Here is a 19,084-nt window from a genome sequence, read left to right as displayed (position 1 = left end):
ACTAAGTGTAGTTAGTTGTGTAAGGGTGTAGTCCTGGCTCTACCCTTTGCCTTGTAACAGATAATTTCATCATGTGTAAAATGAGGATATTAGCATCTTGAAGTGGTTGAGGCGGTAAGTGAGGAAGGGTACATAGCACCCTAGCACCTGTCTTGCACTTACTAGATGCTCTAAACTGAATAACTGTTGGTAGTGTCCAGTATATGAGAGATTATGCTGCCGGCCAAGGAAGCAGCAAGATGCTGGGAGAAAAGGAATCCTCTCAGTCTTTTACTGACAGGCTGTGCGATAGACACTGCCTGCCAACCAAAGCGGCAAGGTCAGTGAATCACAGGAGGAACTAAGTGGGAAAACAGACACAACCATGTGCCTAGACGCTGATTGGTGACAGTGCCATTACACACAGGAAACAGCTAGCCACCAGCTGCGGTGAGTGGGTTCTTGCCTGAGCCTTTTGCAGGTCGTGTACCAGCTGAGGATAATGGCTGTGCAGCCGCTATCTGAGCACTACAGGTCCCTCTCACAAGGACTCCTAAGGAGATTCCAGGAATGGCTCAAACTTGGTCTCCCCCGCCTTACACAGAGAAGGTACGATTTATAAATGTTCCAATATTATCGAGAGGAGCGCTAGTAATTTTACAATGACAAGTCTAATCTTTACAGCTGCATTTACCACACTTTTCATATAAAGAAACCAAAGACTCTGGTAGGTGTCTTGATTTGCTGAAGACTACTTAGTACAGGAAGAGCATTAGGGTTTAAACTTGAGCTATATTCTAGTCGCTCTGCTGGGACACCTCCCTAGCCAAAAGATGGGTTCCTGAGAGCTTTGCCAGGCATCCTGACATGACACATCCCCCCCCCTTGCCAATGAATTCTCCCCATATAACTACTGCTCTTGTGAGACATTGATGTCTCCTTAGCAAGTAGCCTATGAGCACATTGTTGACTGAGAGTATTCGAAATGGAAGCATTTTAATTTAAAGACAAGAACAAATGAAAATTAAAAAAAAGAATGAACATACCCCGAGCCTTCAGAACTTAATGCAGAAAGTAAAGCAGAAAAAAAAAAAAGAAGGAAAAGAAAGAAAAAAAAAAAACAGCATGAAATATCATCATCTCTTCTAACTGCAACTCTTATGTCTGAAAATACTCAAGAACCTGCTAGACTAAAGAGAAAGGTCTGGCATGTATTCCGGAGGTCACTGTTCCCTTTAGTGCATAAATGGAGTTGCATGGATAGTACCGTGTCTTCTTTCTTGCCTTGATGGGAGAAAGGAAGTACATGCATAGGAAATAAACTTTGAAGATTTATTTTATTTTTAACTGTGTGTAATGTGTGTGTCTGTGTGGGGGTATGTTTATGGTCCCATGAAGGTTAGGAGAGGGTAGCTAGCAGATATTATGGGAGGGTAGGAAGAGCCCAATATGGATGCAGGAAAATTGAGTTAGGCCCCCTGGAAGAGCATTAAGTGCTCTGAACTGCTGAGCCAGCCCTTCAGCCTCCAGAAATAATCTTTACAGAACAGCAGATGCTTGATCACCAAGAAGGTCATGAGATGAATGTTCCCCATGAGACTACTCTCATAGGGAATTATCATTTTACTTCCATGCACTCAACTCCTGACAGATTATCTGTAGAAGCCAATGCCCAGCTTCCATGTAAATACCCATTTTTCCATGTGGCCCTCACCAAGCACATACCTCAGCTTTGTAGCAGAGCCAGAAAGCTGGGATCTGTGGGATCTGTGGGATCCTAGAACCCCAGAGGGTATGGTTGCAACCACCTCCTCTGTGTGAGATGTATGTGGGAAGCCTGTTATCAGGAGACTAGGAAAGCAAAGTGGATGTGCAGTAGGGGATACTTGCTGACAGACTTAGTTTAGCTGAGATGGGAAATGACAAAGGCTGCTGAGATGGATTTGGCAGTAGAGGAAGATGGAATGGGCTATCATGACAAACAAGGATGCTTTGCCCTGATATTAATCCCTCAGCTAACACCATCATGAGGCATTAATCGGGTTGGCCCAGATTTCTAACACATATTGTATACTGACAAAATCTTACGTTCACCCTCCATGTAACGGAATAAGATAAAACACAGGCAGCAATAACAGTAGCTTTGATTATTTTTACCTGATATTGGGGACTTCATCTTCTACTACCAAGTCAGTAAGAAGAAAATGGTGTTTGGCAGTTAGGAAGCGATTCACCACTGATTCTCTAACCTGGGAGAAAAAAATCAGCATCACTTAAGGCGATCAAGTTATTGAAATGCCATTGACTGTTTCTTTGAGTGATTCCGTGTCACCCAGTGCTCTGTCTCACACCCCTACCTCCCTGCCAGTTTTCTATTTCTGTGTACTCTCTAGTCACCCCTGCCCACACACACTGGACTAAAAACTCCTTAAGAGCAGACTTTCAACAGTTGGTTTGGTTGTTTTCATTTTGTTCACTGTTATATTTTTAGGAGATTGAAAAGTTTTTGAAAGAGAAGATAGTAAAATTTTATTGAGTGAATATATTAACAATAAATCCAATAAAATAGGAACAGGCTTGAAGCATGAACAGTTGAGAACAAATTCTTTTGTTGTTGTTCTTGATGTTACTACTGTTTTGTTTTTTGAGACAGGGTTTCCGTGTGTAGCTCTGGATGTCCTGGTAACTCACTCTATAGACCAGGCTGGCCTCAAACTCACAAAGATCTACCTGTTTCTGCCTGTAGAGTGCTGGGATTAAAGGCATGTGCCACCACTGCTGGAGAACAAATTCTTAAGGCTCAGAATGGTTCTTATGGAGTTCCAGTGATGAAAACTTTACTGGCTAGTACATATACAGAATAATTCACCTTCTAATTGAAACAAAGGCCCTCCTAATTGCCATCTGTTAGTCATTATTTTTTCTACATAAGTCATAGAGTAGATAATCTAGAGAGGGAGACTGCATTTTTTATAAATAATCTTAAGATAATAAAAAATAGAAGAAGGAAAGCATGAACAAGAGGCTGTTTTAATTAGTTTTTAGTTTTCTAGTGTGTAAGGGCAGTCCAGTGTGAATTGAAAGTTCTTGATTTTCTTCTTTCAATGGTTATTGTAAAGCAGCACACATAGATGCAATAAGGAAAGACAGGACTCAGAAATGGAGTCCTTTGTAAACACGCCCCACTTAGAACAGTCAGCACTGAAAACCACATAGCTTAGCAGTTTCATATATTTAAGAGCTAAACATAGTTATAAATCAGTTACTTATATGTGTGGGAAAAAAAACCCTGGAGAGACTAAGTGGCTTGCCCAAGATGCCACAGACATTTATAAAAGCAGAACCACTCCCATCTTAAAATGCTGGCCCTCCCCGTGTGAAGACAGTTTTAAGTGACTTCTCTTACTTGCTGAAGGTACTTAGCTACGGTGGCCCGGTGGGTGTCCAGGTGGTTCTTGGTTTCAATTACATTTCTGTCTTGTAATCGTTTCTCATAGTCCTAAAATTAAAAAGACATCATCATGTCATGATTTTTAAAATGCTCTCTGATGTTTTCCTTGGGTTGGGGAATTATTTATCACCTGTGGCTTAAGTCATAAATCATGATCTAAATGTTTCTTCCACCTTCCTCCTGACCTTTGGTGCAGACGCAGTTCTCATGATTCCAAGTCCATTGGAATGCGTGCCGTTCCTTAAGTTAAAGTGTACACATGGGCAGGAACAGGCACCATGGAGAAACAGGGAGGCTGCTGTAATTTAGAGTACTAATAAGCTCATCATTCAGCTTGGTCAAGCCCTAGGCATGTTTTGACTTATCAGTGCTAAGTGAAGCAATTATAAACATAGTGAAAAGCTTTTGTGAAAACTATTTGTTAGCATATGGCGTCTAGCTACAGGTGGCTTGGTTTAGCTACTAGGAGGACAGAAGCAGATGCTTTTGGCTTTCATCTACTCAGGATTATCCTTTTAACTACTGATAAAATAGTGTAGGTACCCCTCAAGATTACCACATTCTACCCAGTATGAAATTCTCCGTCATAGCTGAATGTCCAGCAATACCTTCCAACATAGATTCAGTGACTCAAAGATGTTCTTCTGGGTTTTTGAACTTGGGAGAAGAGAGCACCTCTGTCTCCATTCGCTAAAGTCCACAGATCCAAACTTGGATGATACTGGTGATCATGTGGTCAACTGGAAAAGCCTGTCTGCAAATGAGAAGGAAGCCACTATGCCAGCATCGGAGACAGGATGGAAGGGTGACCTAGCATCTGGGAGAACTTGAGGCAGAGATGCATTCCACCGTCCACATACTTTTATTTGTAATCAAAAATTTTTAGGTTTATTTTATTTTGTATGTATGTTTTCCTTGCATGCATATACATATGTATGTATGTATGTATGTATGTATGTATGTATGTATGTATGTAGTATGTGCACCAGGTGTATGCTTACTGCCCATGTAGTTCAAGAGAAAGCATCAGATTCCCAGAAACTGAGATGGATGTTGAATGCTGGGACCTGAACTCAAGTCCTCTATGAGAATATGTATTCTTAGCCACTGACCTATCTCATCCTTAGTCTCATACTTTTAGGGATTTCATAATGTAGTTAACTGCATTTGATAGCTGAGGAAATTCAGTAGTGGTCAGAACCAGGAAAACTAGGAAGACCCAAATAACTAAAGAATGGTTTCTCCATGAAAAATCATAATAATTTCTTAGAACCTTTTCACTGACCTCCTCACACACAGACTTCTTTGCTTTTTGCTGGCCTGCTCCACCAACACATTCCATTCTCCATAATTCCTCAAGGGGCCAACAGGTCCCACCTGTCTGTGGGATGTGTCCTCTGCTGAGCCTTTGATTTTCTATTGCCCTTGGATGCTGCACCTGGGCTCTGGCTTCCTTCCTGCCCTAGCTGTTCAAAGTCTACCCATCTTGGCCTCCCTGTGCTTTGCCACTGTTTCTTGGAGCGTGCTTAAGCGCAGACTTAGTGTCCTCAACTAGAGTTGAATCCTTGGTGAAGGCAGGCATAGTTAGTGATATTAGCTCAGAAGACATTGTTCAACTTTACAATTCTAATTGTGCTACAGTAAAGAAACCAGCATTGCTTAAAGCAGTGACAAGGTGCAGATCCAGGAGCTGGCCAAATGCCTAGCAGATAGTTCCCTTACCTGGAATACCTTTTCCATAATTTCTCGGTCATACACTGGAATTTGTTTATAATTTCGGAATTCTGGCACTTCTTGGCTTCTAAGATGGAGAAGCCGGAACCGTTTGGATTTATTTAATTCCTCCTCTGAGATGAAGTTGAATTCCTGCTGCAGCTGTTCCAGTCGGAAGAAGTCAGGGACATAGGATTCTCCACTAGTCGCCACCTACAAGAGCAAGGAGACCCACGGCTCCAGAGAGTAGGCAGATACTTTCCAAAGAAACCAGTGCTGGGCTCCGGGAATGCTGAATAGTTTGTGACCAACAGGTTTAAAGGTAAGTTGCATTAAAACATAATGAGGTAAGCAGATGTTGTAATTTTTTAAATCACTGCAAGTCATTTTTCAAAAAAAAAAAAAAAAAGCCCCAAAAAAGTTAATTTCACTTTCGGTGTCTGTGTTTCACTATTAGCATGCACAGGGGAAAGGGAGAGCTGTATGTCAGGTTGCCTTGGCCAGGTGCCTAATGGAATAAGATTCCTCAATGTGGATAAAATGTGTTCAACTTTTAAATTCCTGTGTGCATACATGTAGACCAAGGCTCCTTGTCAGCTGGTTTCATGCAGCCCCCAGGGTCATCAGGGTCTCCGGTCTGAACAGGATCTCATGGCCTCAGTTACTGAGAGTGAGCCAGAGATGGACACGGGCCAGCCAACTTCGAGGGCCCAGGAATGACAGCTCCCAGACACCACAGAGAAGCCAGAGAAGCAGCTACCTTCCTGAAGACATTGCTGGCCTCTTTGCCAGGTTCTTTTCCAGCTCCTCTTAGGAAGAACAGAGAAATGGGCAGCGGCTTTCTGGGACCATAGGGTGGCAGAGGAGACTCTGCTCTTATGCTAGGGAAACTCTTGGCCCATGAAGAAAGGCCAATTGGTAAGAAATCTCTGTGCTTTGTTTTTCTGTGGAAAAACTAATGGTTAAAAAAAAATCTATCACATCCTTTTATTTTTTTAACCATTAGTTTTTCATAAAATTCCCATCAGTACTGAAAGCATAAGAGGAAAAGCATGTGGGATCTGGTATCGTCAGTATGGTCATGCGCAAGCAGCTCTGAGTCTAAAGTTAGTTTCCTCTTTGTGTAATGGAGAAATAGAACCTTTCTTTAGTGGGTTCTCGGAGGCTACAGGAAACCATAGCAAAACAAGTTAATTAGACGCACTGTGTGTGGACTGTGTGCCCATATAAGACTTTATATATATCAGCTTATAGTCCCCTGATCCACTGTGAGGGCAGCACAGGGCTCAGGACGTACGTGCTCAACTGTGTCTCACAGCCAGGGAGGTGGAAGAGCCAAGATTTAAAACTGTGAGTGACAGCTCTTGCGTTCTTAAACAGCTGTGCAGAAAACTATAAAAGAAAATGCATGCTGAGGGCAGGGTGTTTTATCATCTCTGAATTTAGAAATGGCTTATATTTCTCCGGCCATGTTACCGAGATCAGCTGCATCAAAGGGGCATTGTTGGGGTCATTGGGGTCAAGCTTGGACTCTGCTGCCCACTTGGACAACTTCTTCATGTCCATCAGCCCTGATGTGCCAATGGATGAGATGGCATCCGCTCTCTTCAAAGCACTGGAAAAACAGCAAAACACAAATAGAAAAATCAATCAGGCCTGCCTACAAGACACATTACCTTCTACAGGAGGAAGCTTACTGTGGAGACTTGAGCCATTTTTTTCTCTACTTGAATATTAAATATATTGTAAGGCAATAAAGAAACAGGAATAGAATAGTGCAGCTGTGACGCAACGCTACAAATCTGTCCAATGCGGTGAAATGCTGCTGCCCCCCACCCCACCCCGTCACATCTTGGCCCCTGTGGTCCAGGGAGCCCTGAATGCCTCACCTCCCAGGCTACTTGACAGCAGCTTTGGACAGAGGATTCAAAGGAGATCCATGCTCAGCATGGTGAAGGTAGGGATTTATCACAGTTTACTTGCTCATTCCTTGCTTTACTGCCAGAGGACCCAAAGCTTTAGCCCCAGGGGATGTCCCCAGCACTAAACTCCAATGAAAAGATCAGAAATATGCCTGGCTGCAGGGGACAGCCAGGCCTCCATCATAAGTGGTTCTTGACTTGGCATGTGGCTGCATTTACTTGTGGCAGGTTGTTTGGGGATACGTAGGACACTTAAGGGACAAAGCCAAACCCATTCTGATTCTCCATGTGTTGAAGTCGTTTGGAAAAGTATCTTATCTATGATTGAGATCTACAGTTTTATCCATAATTCTCTCTCTCGTGTGTGTGTGTGTGTGCCTGTGTGTGCATGTATATGCATGCACATGGGTATGGGCATGTATACCCTGTGTGGAGGAAAGAGGACAAGCTTGTCTGCCATGTGGGTCCCAAGAGTTAAACTGAATGCAGGCTTGATAACACCTTTACCTACCAAACCATCTTCCTGGTTTTTTAAATCCTTTTATCTCAGAGATGGGATAACCCATGGCCTGGATGATGAGATGACTGACTGATAATGTAGTTATAGGGAGACGGCAGAGGCAGCCCGAGAGAGGGATGTGGGTCTCCTGCCTGAGCCAGCAGTGCATCACATGGCCACCTGACTAGACTGGGAAGCCAGGATCCTCCCTTTCCTCTGGAGGAGGACCTAAGATCTAGCAGCAGAAGGGAGCTGAACAGCAGGAACTTTCCCATATCCCACAAGCTCTGCCAGTCAAACAACCTTTAGTGAGAGAGAAACAAACAACCGTATGCTGTGCACCTCCCAGTTCATGAGGTAAGAGAAGAAAGACCACATAGAGTTTCTGAGACAATTAAATAAAATGTTTGTTGTTGTTTTTTGGTTTTTTAGGGGTTTTGTTGTTGTTTTTTGGTATATCTGACACCAATGGCCATGCTATATATGTCAGGTGATTAATATCCTAAATTTTGTCTTAAAAAATGTAAAAGTACCATGAAAATACGGGAAGCTGGGAATAAAAGGAAGGAACATGACATACCACGCCTCCCACCCCACGTCTCTAGTAACAGTGCGGACACTGGTCACCAGTTCATTCTAGCCATGTTACCTTCGAAATCCAACATTCTGCTGTGACAGTGGAGGAATTAAGGGAATCCCATTTTCTCCAATGGCCCATGCCACACTGTGGGACACTTTCCCCGAGGTCATTAGAGTCAGTTGATTGCTGCCATCAGCTTCAAAGGAGAAGGGCACGCCTAAGGGAGCATCAAGGTCAACAGGATGGTGTTTAGAAAGGAGAGAGCCCAGGCCTGGCAAGAGTGTTGGTAGAAAGATGGAATCTGGGGTAGGGTGGTGACATGGAGCCCAGGACCCCAGCCACGGCACTAGTTTTCAGATAAATCTGCACAGAATTAGGTTTTCTCTGACAGCGGAGAGTAGCGTTTCCATGGTGTGCTATCCTTGAGACTGTCAGTGTTCTGCCATTTCACAGCTGTGAGAACTTTGAAAAATTTACTTAACTTTTCCAAACCTTAGCTCTTTTATATATAACGGAAAATAACAGCTTTCTTCTATGAAGTTTTTCAAAATCAGACATTTGTTCATTTATTTAAGACATTTACATGAGCTCCTATTTTGTTTCAGGCTGACCTGAACAGCAAAGAAACAAATGTCAATAAATAAAAAGAAATGAGCTGAGGGGGGCTTTAACAAAAAAAGTCCTAATGTCATGATGTTTGTGTCTGCATGTACATGACAGAGCTGGTGAATAAGATCAATGCTTAGCATGCTGGTGAGCAGTAAGCACCAGGAAGAAAATATTAAGGAAGATATAGGGAAAAATTATGCTGTGAGAGGCAGGGATGTGGACTTTCTCATGTTGTGGCCAAGGGAGCCTGATTAGAAACACTTTCTGGCCAGGCATGAAGACACGCTGGCTAGGCATGCTGGCTCACTGAGTTCTAGGCCAGCCTCATCTACATAGCAAGTTCCATGAAAACCAGGGCTACATAGAGAGAGACCCTGTCCCAACAAACAATCACACAAACAAACAAACAAAAAAATAAACAATTAAAAAAACCTTTCAGTATAATGCCTCTGAGGAAAGAAAGGGAGGTGTTAAAGACTGTGACAAGCTACAGGCAAACTAAGAGTTAAGCTGTTTCAGTTTCTGAAGGTTTCACAGCTTTGACTCCCACAAGTTGGAAATTCATGATAAAATCTATTATGTTTAGCTAAGTAAAGGAAATGAAGATTTTTCAAGCACTATGGTATCTTTACTGTATGGAATTCCAGTTACTATTGTTAACATAAGACCAACCCTTATCTTTACATATCAATCCCTATGAAACATTAAAGGGCGCACTGTATGAATGAGGAAGATGGATACAGACAGGATACATGGCTCCTGAAGTCACCTCCATTATCACTATCCCACCTGTAACTAAGCCTGAGTCTCCAGACTTCTAGATTGGGTCCTCACAGAGTTCTTGAATTGAAACTTCAGATATGAATTAAAGAATAAAAAGTTACCATACAAATGAATAAGCCGCCACTATTAAGAAGCAGCAGAATTAGGCCAGTAAGTATGGAGAACGGTGTGAAAATGATCAGAATGTTTTGCAAAAAAATTTGGGTGGGGGAATAGCGTCTCAATATGTAGCCCTTGCTGTCCTGGAATTTGCTATGTAGACCAGACCTAGAATTCAGGGATATCTGTCTGCCTCTGCCTCCTGAGTGCTGGGATTAAAGTCATAAAGTAAATGAGAATGAATAAAGGAATAAAAAAAGGAATGATTGAAAGTCCAAGAAAAGTAAAAAGCATTCAGAACTGACAAGACTAACTGGAACAAAGCAATTTCTGGGCATAAAAAATAAAATAAGTGAAGAACACAGTGACTGATTTCAATGATTAGATATGTCTAAAGAGAAAACTGATGACTTTGGAAGATTCTACAAGTGAAAGAAGCAGATAAATCATGTAGGTTAAAAAGACATTAAGAAACATGCTGGAGGGAGCCAGAAGGCCCATCGTATATTTTATTAGATTTCAGAATTGAGTAAGTTCATGAATAATCTCCAGATAATGGTTAAAGTTAGTATCTTTTAGCCTTATACATTTATATCACTGTGGTATATCTTTTTTATGCACAATTTTTCATTTTAATTTTAAATTATTTCTTTCTAAGAGATTGTTACAAGTGGAATTAAGGCATCAAAAAGCATATTAAAGCTCTTTAATACTTTATAGTAGTGTAGTCATACATGTTTTCATAAGCAAAAGACTTGGCAAACAATCATGTATTTTATGAACACTTGTTAAAGACTAAAAAGAATGTCTACCATGTGGGTCCTGGAGATTAGACTCAGTTCCTCAGTCTTGGCACAAAGTGCCTTTACCTGCTGAGCCATCTTGTTGGACCTCTTTCTTTCCTTTCTCCCCCCACCGCTTTTGAGGCAGAGTCTTATTCTGTACTTCATACTGTGGCAATCCCCCTGCCTCAGCCTTCTGAGTAGTAGGGTCACAGGTGTGAGCCACTATCCCTGTCCTCTCTTGAATTTTTCATACCCATTTTATAATTATTTGGTGATAATTTTTAATTCTCTTTGAAATGGAAAAAGATAGATTCAAATCTGACAGTGAAAACCATGAGCTACTGAAAGCAATCAGCTTTGCTTACCACTTCCGACTCCCTCATGGTCTAGTGTCACAATCTGGTTACTGCTGAACTCCACCTCTTCAATGGGGGCCCTTCCTGAGACAAGGGTAGTCTCAGGGATAGGCAGGAAGACCTCAGCTAGCAAGGTGGTACCACTGTGACCAATAGTTTCATAGACCTGAAATCCAGAGAAGAGACTCAGCCAGGAGAGGTAGCAATAGAATGTGCTCTCAGTAGCCGTCTACACTGTGAGTGTTTGTGCTGATCTGCCCCAGCCCGGGGAAGTTGAATTGTCTCATTACAGTTCCAGGGAGACCATCTTATTCCCAACCACCTTGCTTGGGACCAAGTACGGCCTGATCTCAGTTACTCTAGTTCCCTGGGATAGGGCATTGTAGTAGCAATGTTATCAACATGACAGGATCTAGATCCCGGCAGAGCGTCACACTAAAATGTTTCTTTAGCAAATCAACTAGGGAGCTCTCTGGTCCCAGTAGTTTCCTACCAGCCTTTTCAGATTCCTAGTGTGGTGTCTTGTCTATTTTCACTGACTTTACAAAAAGTCATTTGGTAACTAAGAATCTATTGAAACACCCGCTTTGCTCGTAGATGATTTAAAGCTATCTTATAGCTTCAGGGACCACAGAATTCTTGGGGCAGGGATTCTAGTTAACAGACGTACCTGAAGCATTAAGGTCTCTGGCCAGTTGAATATTTGCAAGTTGAAAATCTGTCCAAAGTGAACTCGGAAATCTGCCCCTAGTGGCCGGCTCGCAGTCCTCGACACCTCCTTGCCGTTGAAGACCACCTTTAAGTACACAGAGCGCCTCCTGACATCTTCCCTTCTGGAGACCTCCACCCTACAGAGTGAGGGCACACACAGCTGCAGTTAGTGTTCACGAACTAAGGATCGCTGTGCATTCGTTAACTGGATCCTGAACATGACAAGGGATAGGGTAGCAACTCTCGGTCAAATCAGCCCCCCATTTGACACAGACAGTGACAGGTCTTGAAGAGCTTGCTGCAGTCGAATATTCTGACGTAGATCCAATGGGAAAGCCAGCGATAACACTGAAAGGGCATGAGAGACAAAGCGAGAGTCCAACTGTTGTACTACAGTTTCTTCGATTTTCTTAAGTTAGACCTATGTTTGTATATAAAGCAAAATCTTAAGTAAACGTATTCCTTGTTAAGTGGAATTAATTCAGGACTAGAGAGATGACTCAGTGGCCAAGAGTACTTCCTGCTATTCTAGGAATAGCAGCACCCATGTCAGGCAGCGCATAAATGCCTACAAGACCAGCTCTAGGGCCTTCATCCAAAGCCCTCTTCTCACCCACACACATGTGGCATACACACATGGACACATAAACAACAACAACAAACCTTTTAAAACCTCGGAACCTGCCACAGAGGGCCTCTGAAAGCTTCTGCAGTATAGACTGTCAAAGCAGATGCTGAGCCTGATGGCCAACTGATGGGCAGAGTGAATGGAATTTTATGTAAGAAATGGGAAATAGTAAGAGCTGGAGGGGACAGGAACTCCACAAGGAGAGCAACAGAACAAGATAATTTGAACACAGGGAACTTCCCAGAGACTCATACTCCAACCAAGGACTATCCATGGAGATAACCTAGAACCCTGACAATGCAGCCACTTCTGATGAGAACTGATGGACTAAGATCAGAGAGAAGGAGAGGAGGACCTCCCCTATCAGTGGACTTGGGGAGTGGCATGCATGCAGAAAGGGGGGGGGGAGGGTGGGACCGGGAGGGGAGGAGGGAGGAGCTTATGGGGGGATACACAATAAGTGAAGTGTAATTAATAAAAAAAATTTAAAAAAATGAGTTAATTCAAACTGAAAGGAACAGTAATGATTTGTTTTTAATCTAATAGGTTTTACCCAGAAATATAGTAGCACATTTTAGCAGTAAGATCAGGTCTCTTTCTGTAAGCTTTCCCTTCATGTTTTCATAAGAGTAGGTGACTGCTCAGTAAATGCAAGTTATTAAGAGATATCTCTTACTTTTAAAGATCATTTGAATCACAGAAGATTGTATTCTGGCACTTTGAGAGAGCTGAAGTACAACAGCTTTACAGCCAGGAAGTTTGAAAGCAGATCAGGTCCTTCAAGAGTAGGGTTTGATTTTATTGTATATATTTGCAGAGACACTGCCAAAAATGCTAGTCAATAGCATTGACAAAAGTAAACAGTTGGGATATTAAAATAAAAAACAGACATAGGTGCTTGGGATGGTAATATAGCAATTAAGTATTATTTTGTTTAAATATGTAAAACAATGTTTATCATTTTAACTTTTTTTTTTTGAGACAGAGTTGATGCAGCTGACCTCGAACCCCTGATCCTTCTGTCTCTACTTCCCCAAGTGCTGGCATTTTAGGCAATGAACCTCCATGCCCAACCATTTCAACTGTTCTTAAACCCACCTTTTAGCACGATTAAATATAGTCATGTGCAACAGTCACTGCTGTATACCTACAGTGTTTCACTGTCCCTGATAGAAAGGCTTGTGTCATTACTAAGTGGAGTATCAGCTCTAATATTTTACAGCCCCAGAATTTAGACGTACCCAGACGTAAACTGGCTCAAAGCCGAAATCAAGGAGAGAGACAGCCCAGTGTTTGTGCTTTCAGGAGGGGACATGGGTACAGCCAGCCACTATGGAGAGCAGGCACTGACTTGCATTGGGATTCTTTTCCCACAGCCAGCTCTATGGAGAGGGCTCCTGGGTGACAAGTGGGGTACAAAGACAGGGGAACCCTAAGAAATCTCCAAAGTAAGCACTACATGGGCAGTTTCACATGGTTCACCCTCAGGCCTCTGATTGAGGTACATATATACCTCTCTGTGTGCTCATGTGTGTATATATGTATGTATGAGTATACACCAGTGTTGAAAATGGTCAGGACATGTTTACCTTGGACATTCCGATATCGCGTGTGGTTAGAACGTGCTCACCTGGGACACTGGTCATTGGGAGTCACATTTCCTGCCAGACTCAGCTCTGGAACCAGCGTGGGCTCCCCTGGCCTCCTCCTGCTGTGGGCCACTCTCTCCCGCACCTGCTGCTCTATGACAGCTGGGTCAGTGGGCTCTGGGGGGATGGGCTTCTTGGGTTCTTCCTCTGGAAAGGGATCCTCATCCTCCTCTTCCTCAGGGTGTTCTTCTGCTGTTTGCTTCTTTTTCTTCTTTTTGGCCCTCTGTTGGGCAAGAGGTAACCTAGCTTTGAAACGGGTCTCCAGGACGACAGTCCTTCAGGGTCACGTACTCAGAACAGAGAGATGTGGACACCCTCCTCCCTCCCCCCGCCCCCCGCCATCCACAGCCTGTCCTTATCAGCATATCCCTGTGCCTCAGTTCTCTCCCAAAGGGGAGACAAGCAAAGAATCAACCCCCACCCCCATCCAGGGCCTCTGAAATGAGACAACAACCTGAGAACATTCATCAGGGGCACCACCAATCTTTTAAAGTGGCCGTGCATGGTAAATACACATTTGGCATATACATTACTGATTGCAAACAGTACTATCAATACAGTGTCTCAACATAGCACAGTGTCTGGGTGACTTTTTAGATAAAGATATTAACAAGTCAATTCACTTTGATCCCCAGCAAGCGGGTAAGAGTGAGACAGAAGAGCCAGCAGGAGACCTCCATGTGGCCGTCTGGTCTAGAGGCCCTCCTCCTGTCTCAGGGGTTCACCTTCTGAGGCCCTACCTAGGCGGCCCTACTCTAGGCTGAGTGGTGTTTTATAAACCTGGGCTTTCCTCCAGGCCTTCCACTGCTGATGAGATGCTCTGTATTCTTCCATCTCCTTCGTGTATTCTTCCATGTGTTCTTCTAGCAATTCATGGATCTCAGCTTGAATCTCTGCTTCGTATGTGTCCTCGTCTACTTTTTGGTCAGCTTTTTCCCTTTAAATGAATTTGCAGATCTTGGTTATTTCTTGAAATGAAGTAAAAGAGTAATCAAGCAGTAGATACAAGGCTGAGCTTGCCCTGTGCCAAGGCCTCTTCTAAAACTGTTGCTTGTGTTAGGCTATGAGCCCCACGCTGTCACCACCCCTGAGGAGACCTTAGCACAGAGAGTTAACAAACTTGCCTGTGAGTACACAGGTAGAAGAGCTGTGGACCACTCAGCAAGAGGGTCACTCTGGTTAAATGAATCCATGGGTCGCCAGTGTAAGTTCTCATTCTGTAGTGCCTGAGGATTTATTTTTAACAGTTTTATTATACCTTTGTCACTGAGTCCCTGAAGCCACCTCCTGCCCTTGGATTGATGATTTCAGGTTGTTTGCTAATAATTTTGTTGACGAGCCATCACCAGTTCATTCCAATCAACATGGTGTATTCACAGTGTGTTTTGTAAAAGTCTGTAGAAGTGGGAGGCACACCATCACAGTACTTGTGGTGCTTTGAATAGGTATGTCCCTGGCCCCCATAGACTCATGTGTTTGAAAACTTGGTCCATGTGGCACTTCTAGGAGGTGTGGCTTTATTGGAGTAGGTGTGGCCTTGCTGGAGAAAGTATGTCACTGGAGATGGGTTCTGAGGTCTTATATATGCTCAAGCCATGACCAGTGTCACATACAGTTTCCTTCTGTTGTCTACAAATCAAGATGTAGAACTCTCGGCTCCTTCAGCACCATTTCCATCTGCTTACTGCCATGATGATAAAGAACTAATCCTCTGAAACTGGAAGCCAGTCTCAATTAAATGTTTGCCTTTATAAGAGTTGCCATGGCCTTAGTGTCTCTTTATAAAAGCAATGAAACCCTAACTAAGACAGTCCTGGGTTAAAATAGATGTGAAGGTTCCCTGCTTATTTACCAGGAGCCTTTTTCTACATTCATACCTGGTTAGACTCCTGAGTGGCATATAACATACAAGTTATACTCAAGTCAGCCTGGCATATTCCCAATGTGGCAAGACTCAAAGAAAAATCACACTTGAAGTTGCCCTGAACAAGTTACGAATGGTTTAAGTTTTGGACAATTACAGCTTCTCCATTAAAAGTAACTGTTGTTAAAGAAAGTGTTAGATAATTTCCTCAGTTTCTTACTTTTCACACTCTCACACACACGTGTGTACACCATTTACCCCAAAGAAACACCCAGAAAGGGACCAATACCAGCTGTAGGGCTGCTCTTCATGGAAATTGACAGCACAGTGATGAGGCAATAAACCACACTTATAAAAACATATGGACTTCTCATGAATTAGGAATCACACATGTCACCAAAGCATACCTTTCCTGTCGACAAACAAGGAACAATTGAAAACAAATTGAGAAAGAGATGGGAAACACAGAACTATAAAGACTAGAGGAGATGCTGAAGTAGTATCTGTATGAAACAGAAGATAGAAAGAAATATCAATATACTCTATTGTTTTAAAATCAAAACTTCCTCTTTAGAGGCAGAGGCAGTGGATCTCTGGGAGTTCAAAGCCAGCCTGGTCTACAGAGAGAAACTTCTAGGACAGCTAGGGGTACACAAAGAAACTCTGATTGGAAAAACAAAAACAAAACAAAACAAAAAATCCAAACCTTTTTTCTTCAGAGGAAAAGGGGAGGGAGAGGGCTAGGGAAGGATAGAGGGAAAAGGTTGGGAAGGAAGGAAAAGGGGATAGCTCCAGATCACAGAGAGGTCATGGGTACCACCTGCAGTACATTTCTTGAATAAGTTGAGGTTCCAGTTAACTTATGAACTCATGCAAATTACAAACAGGTAAAGGAGGTTTAATAAGCCCACCATTATGAGAAATCAGGGAAATAGAAATTATGCCAGCAGATGTTTGTCACCAGCCAGGTGACAAGGATCCTGGTGAAAGTATTAAGGGGCATTACCCCTCTTGAGTGCATTCAGAGTCAGCATGTCAAGCGGGAGAAATGTGTCTCCTAGGACTCAACAATTTCCCTTCTAGGGACATGTCTGGAAACCTGTGTACACTGAAAGGCAAGTCTGACACTGTATGTAATGTAGTTTGTGGTGTATATGGAAGCTAGAGATAGATGTTGAGTGTCCTATTGTTCTCAGTCTTATCTTTTGAGACAGCCTCTCTTCCTGAACTTGGCTCTCATCAACTGGCTAGACTGGCTAGCCAGCCAGGGACCTCTGGGATCCATTTGTCCCCCCATCCTCACTCCCAAGCACTAGAATTCCAGACTTGTGCAAGCACACCTGGCTTTTGTGATGAGTGCTAGGGACCTGAACTAAGGTCTCCATGCTTATGCTGCAAGCATTCTCTCAACTGAGCCACCTCCTCAGCACCTACAGTAGGATTTTATAAAACAAAACTATAGCTACACACCATCAATCTTGGAAATATACAGAGCACAAAGAAGTAACTGCATTTACACACTGATTCTATAAAAGTGGAATACAAACATTATTAAAATGTGTATTCTTAAGGGTTGCACACAGAGCCAGGAAAATGATGATCATAGAAGTCCAGACAGCTGTTACTGTGGCTGAAGAGAGGCATGGAAGGTGTTAGGTGTCTGCAATGCTCTATTTCTCAGCCTGGGAAGCAGCTACAGGGCTGATGCTGTATGCTGGTAGTTTTTAAATAGTATCTCTGCACTACATGTCTTTCTTGATGTATGATACAGCCCAATAAACTAATACTTGCAAAGTCTCACTTTCTCAGGACGAGCTTCAGGGGTGTGTTTGTAAACCTCTGGAACTCTCGTAATGACTTCATCTCTTTCCAGACCTTTATGATGGTCTTAAGCAGTGTTCGATCTCTCTCTTGTTCAGCATCACGTAGTTTTCGAGTTTGCCTACGAGATATAATAATTGACGAGTTTGTATAAGTTATGCTAGTTTGCAAAATGGTAATAATGATTCATTATTACATATTGAAGAAGACAGCTGCAAGATCTAGCCCCCTACCCCCCTCTACAGAACAGCAGCCCAGTTCCCTATTCAACGTCGACTTTCTTCTAAGTAAATATGGGGTTCTTTGCTTCTACAACTCACTCATGTGGCATTTTTTTCTTGCTAAGAGTTTTCAGTATTTTTGAGAAACTGTTTTTTTAGGAGCTGTGAAAAAAAAAGTAGGAAAAAAGAAGAGAAGGTAATAGGATGAGATAAGTGTTTTGGAAGTTTTCTTTTAATTTATTCTCTTAAGCTGAATCTGAATTTGATGAACTAAACCATCTTTTAAAATTCTTTTTCAGACTAGGCTCCTTCCAAGTGACAGCTTCCTTTGTAGTTATGAAAGGAAGGGACTAGCAGGACTAGCTGTCATGGAATTAGAATGCTGGTGTCCCAGTTTTCATACAAACACTGGGGTCTCTCTGCATTAACGCAAATCACAAGTTTATGCACGAGAACATGCAATGCTCTTGCCTGCTTTGAAGAATTTTAATGCTAATGAGATGACAAGTGTTTCTGGTTTCAATTGAAGAGGTGGCATTTGAAAGTGCTTTTCTCTTTATTCCAGTTACTTAATCTGTTTTGGGATCATCTGATGCATTTTTTTTAAAGCCTTCTTCACAAATTTAGACTCCAAATTCACCCTAGTACACCATAAATCAGCTGGTGGGTTAGTTTGGAGCAGGTGCCATGTGCCAATCCAGGGCATACAGACATGCCTAGGAAAGAGGCAGTGTCTCTGTGCTCAGGCAGTTTTCAGTTTAGCTCAGGAGACGGACACACACGTAAGTGATGACGTGATGGTATAGGGTCTGCCTATCAGAACGTCCTGAGAAAGCTAAGGGGGCAGAGCCCTGCAGAAATTACCATGGCTGGGGGATGGGCAAACACCTGGCTGGGCGATGGGAGAGAATGGCAGTTCTACTTAGAATGACTTGGGCTGTAGAGACAGTAGAGAGAAGTAAGGGGGTCTTGACTTCCTTGTGGTTCAGTGGGTGGCGGTAGAATGAGGGGGTAGCAAAGCATGATAGCTACTCTTAGGAAGACAGGACTCAGGAATCTCCTTTGTCCTTAGCAGGCAAGAGAACAACAGCCTAATGTGAATTCTGGCTTTGGCATCTACTAGCTGGCCTTGGAGTAGCTGCATCACTTCTCATGCTCGCCTGTGCTGTAGGCGTGCTAACAGAAGTCATTTTGCAGGCTTGCTGGGCAGATAAGTTAACACATATGGTGTGTGTGGACCCTAGCCTGGCCTCCATCCTACAGGGGTCAACTGTCATTGTCTGAGGGTCTGTTCTTCCTTTAGTCCATTATCTGCTACTTCCCCTGCCTTATCTGTCTGTGTATCTGTGTATCTATCTATCTATCTATCTATCTATCTATCTATCTATCTATCTATCTATCTATCTATCTATCT

General features: G+C 42.8%; 1 protein-coding gene across 3 annotated transcripts in view; it reads right to left on the bottom strand.

Annotated features, from left to right (window-relative positions):
• Cc2d2a (coiled-coil and C2 domain containing 2A) overlaps positions 1–19,084 on the bottom strand; it is a 71,846-nt gene that overhangs the window by 23,856 nt on the left and 28,906 nt on the right. For all 3 annotated transcript variants that reach the window (XM_055624244.1, XM_055624246.1, XM_055624245.1), the window contains 10 exons: positions 17,430–17,570; positions 14,545–14,701; positions 13,746–13,987; positions 11,447–11,624; positions 10,786–10,942; positions 8,214–8,361; positions 6,620–6,758; positions 5,153–5,356; positions 3,386–3,478; positions 2,137–2,228 (listed from right to left, as the gene is read on the bottom strand). In XM_055624244.1, coding sequence (XP_055480219.1) covers positions 2,137–2,228; positions 3,386–3,478; positions 5,153–5,356; positions 6,620–6,758; positions 8,214–8,361; positions 10,786–10,942; positions 11,447–11,624; positions 13,746–13,987; positions 14,545–14,701; positions 17,430–17,570 — 1,551 coding nt within the window. The remainder of the gene's footprint in view (positions 1–2,136; positions 2,229–3,385; positions 3,479–5,152; positions 5,357–6,619; positions 6,759–8,213; positions 8,362–10,785; positions 10,943–11,446; positions 11,625–13,745; positions 13,988–14,544; positions 14,702–17,429; positions 17,571–19,084) is intronic.

This window comes from Psammomys obesus, unplaced genomic scaffold (genome assembly GCF_907164565.1).
Source record: "Psammomys obesus unplaced genomic scaffold, mPsaObe1.curated_primary_1811, whole genome shotgun sequence".
NCBI classification, from domain to species: Eukaryota; Metazoa; Chordata; class Mammalia; order Rodentia; family Muridae; genus Psammomys; species Psammomys obesus.
The sequence above is the reverse complement of the archived record's forward strand: the minus strand, read 5'-3'. Positions and strand labels throughout refer to the sequence as shown.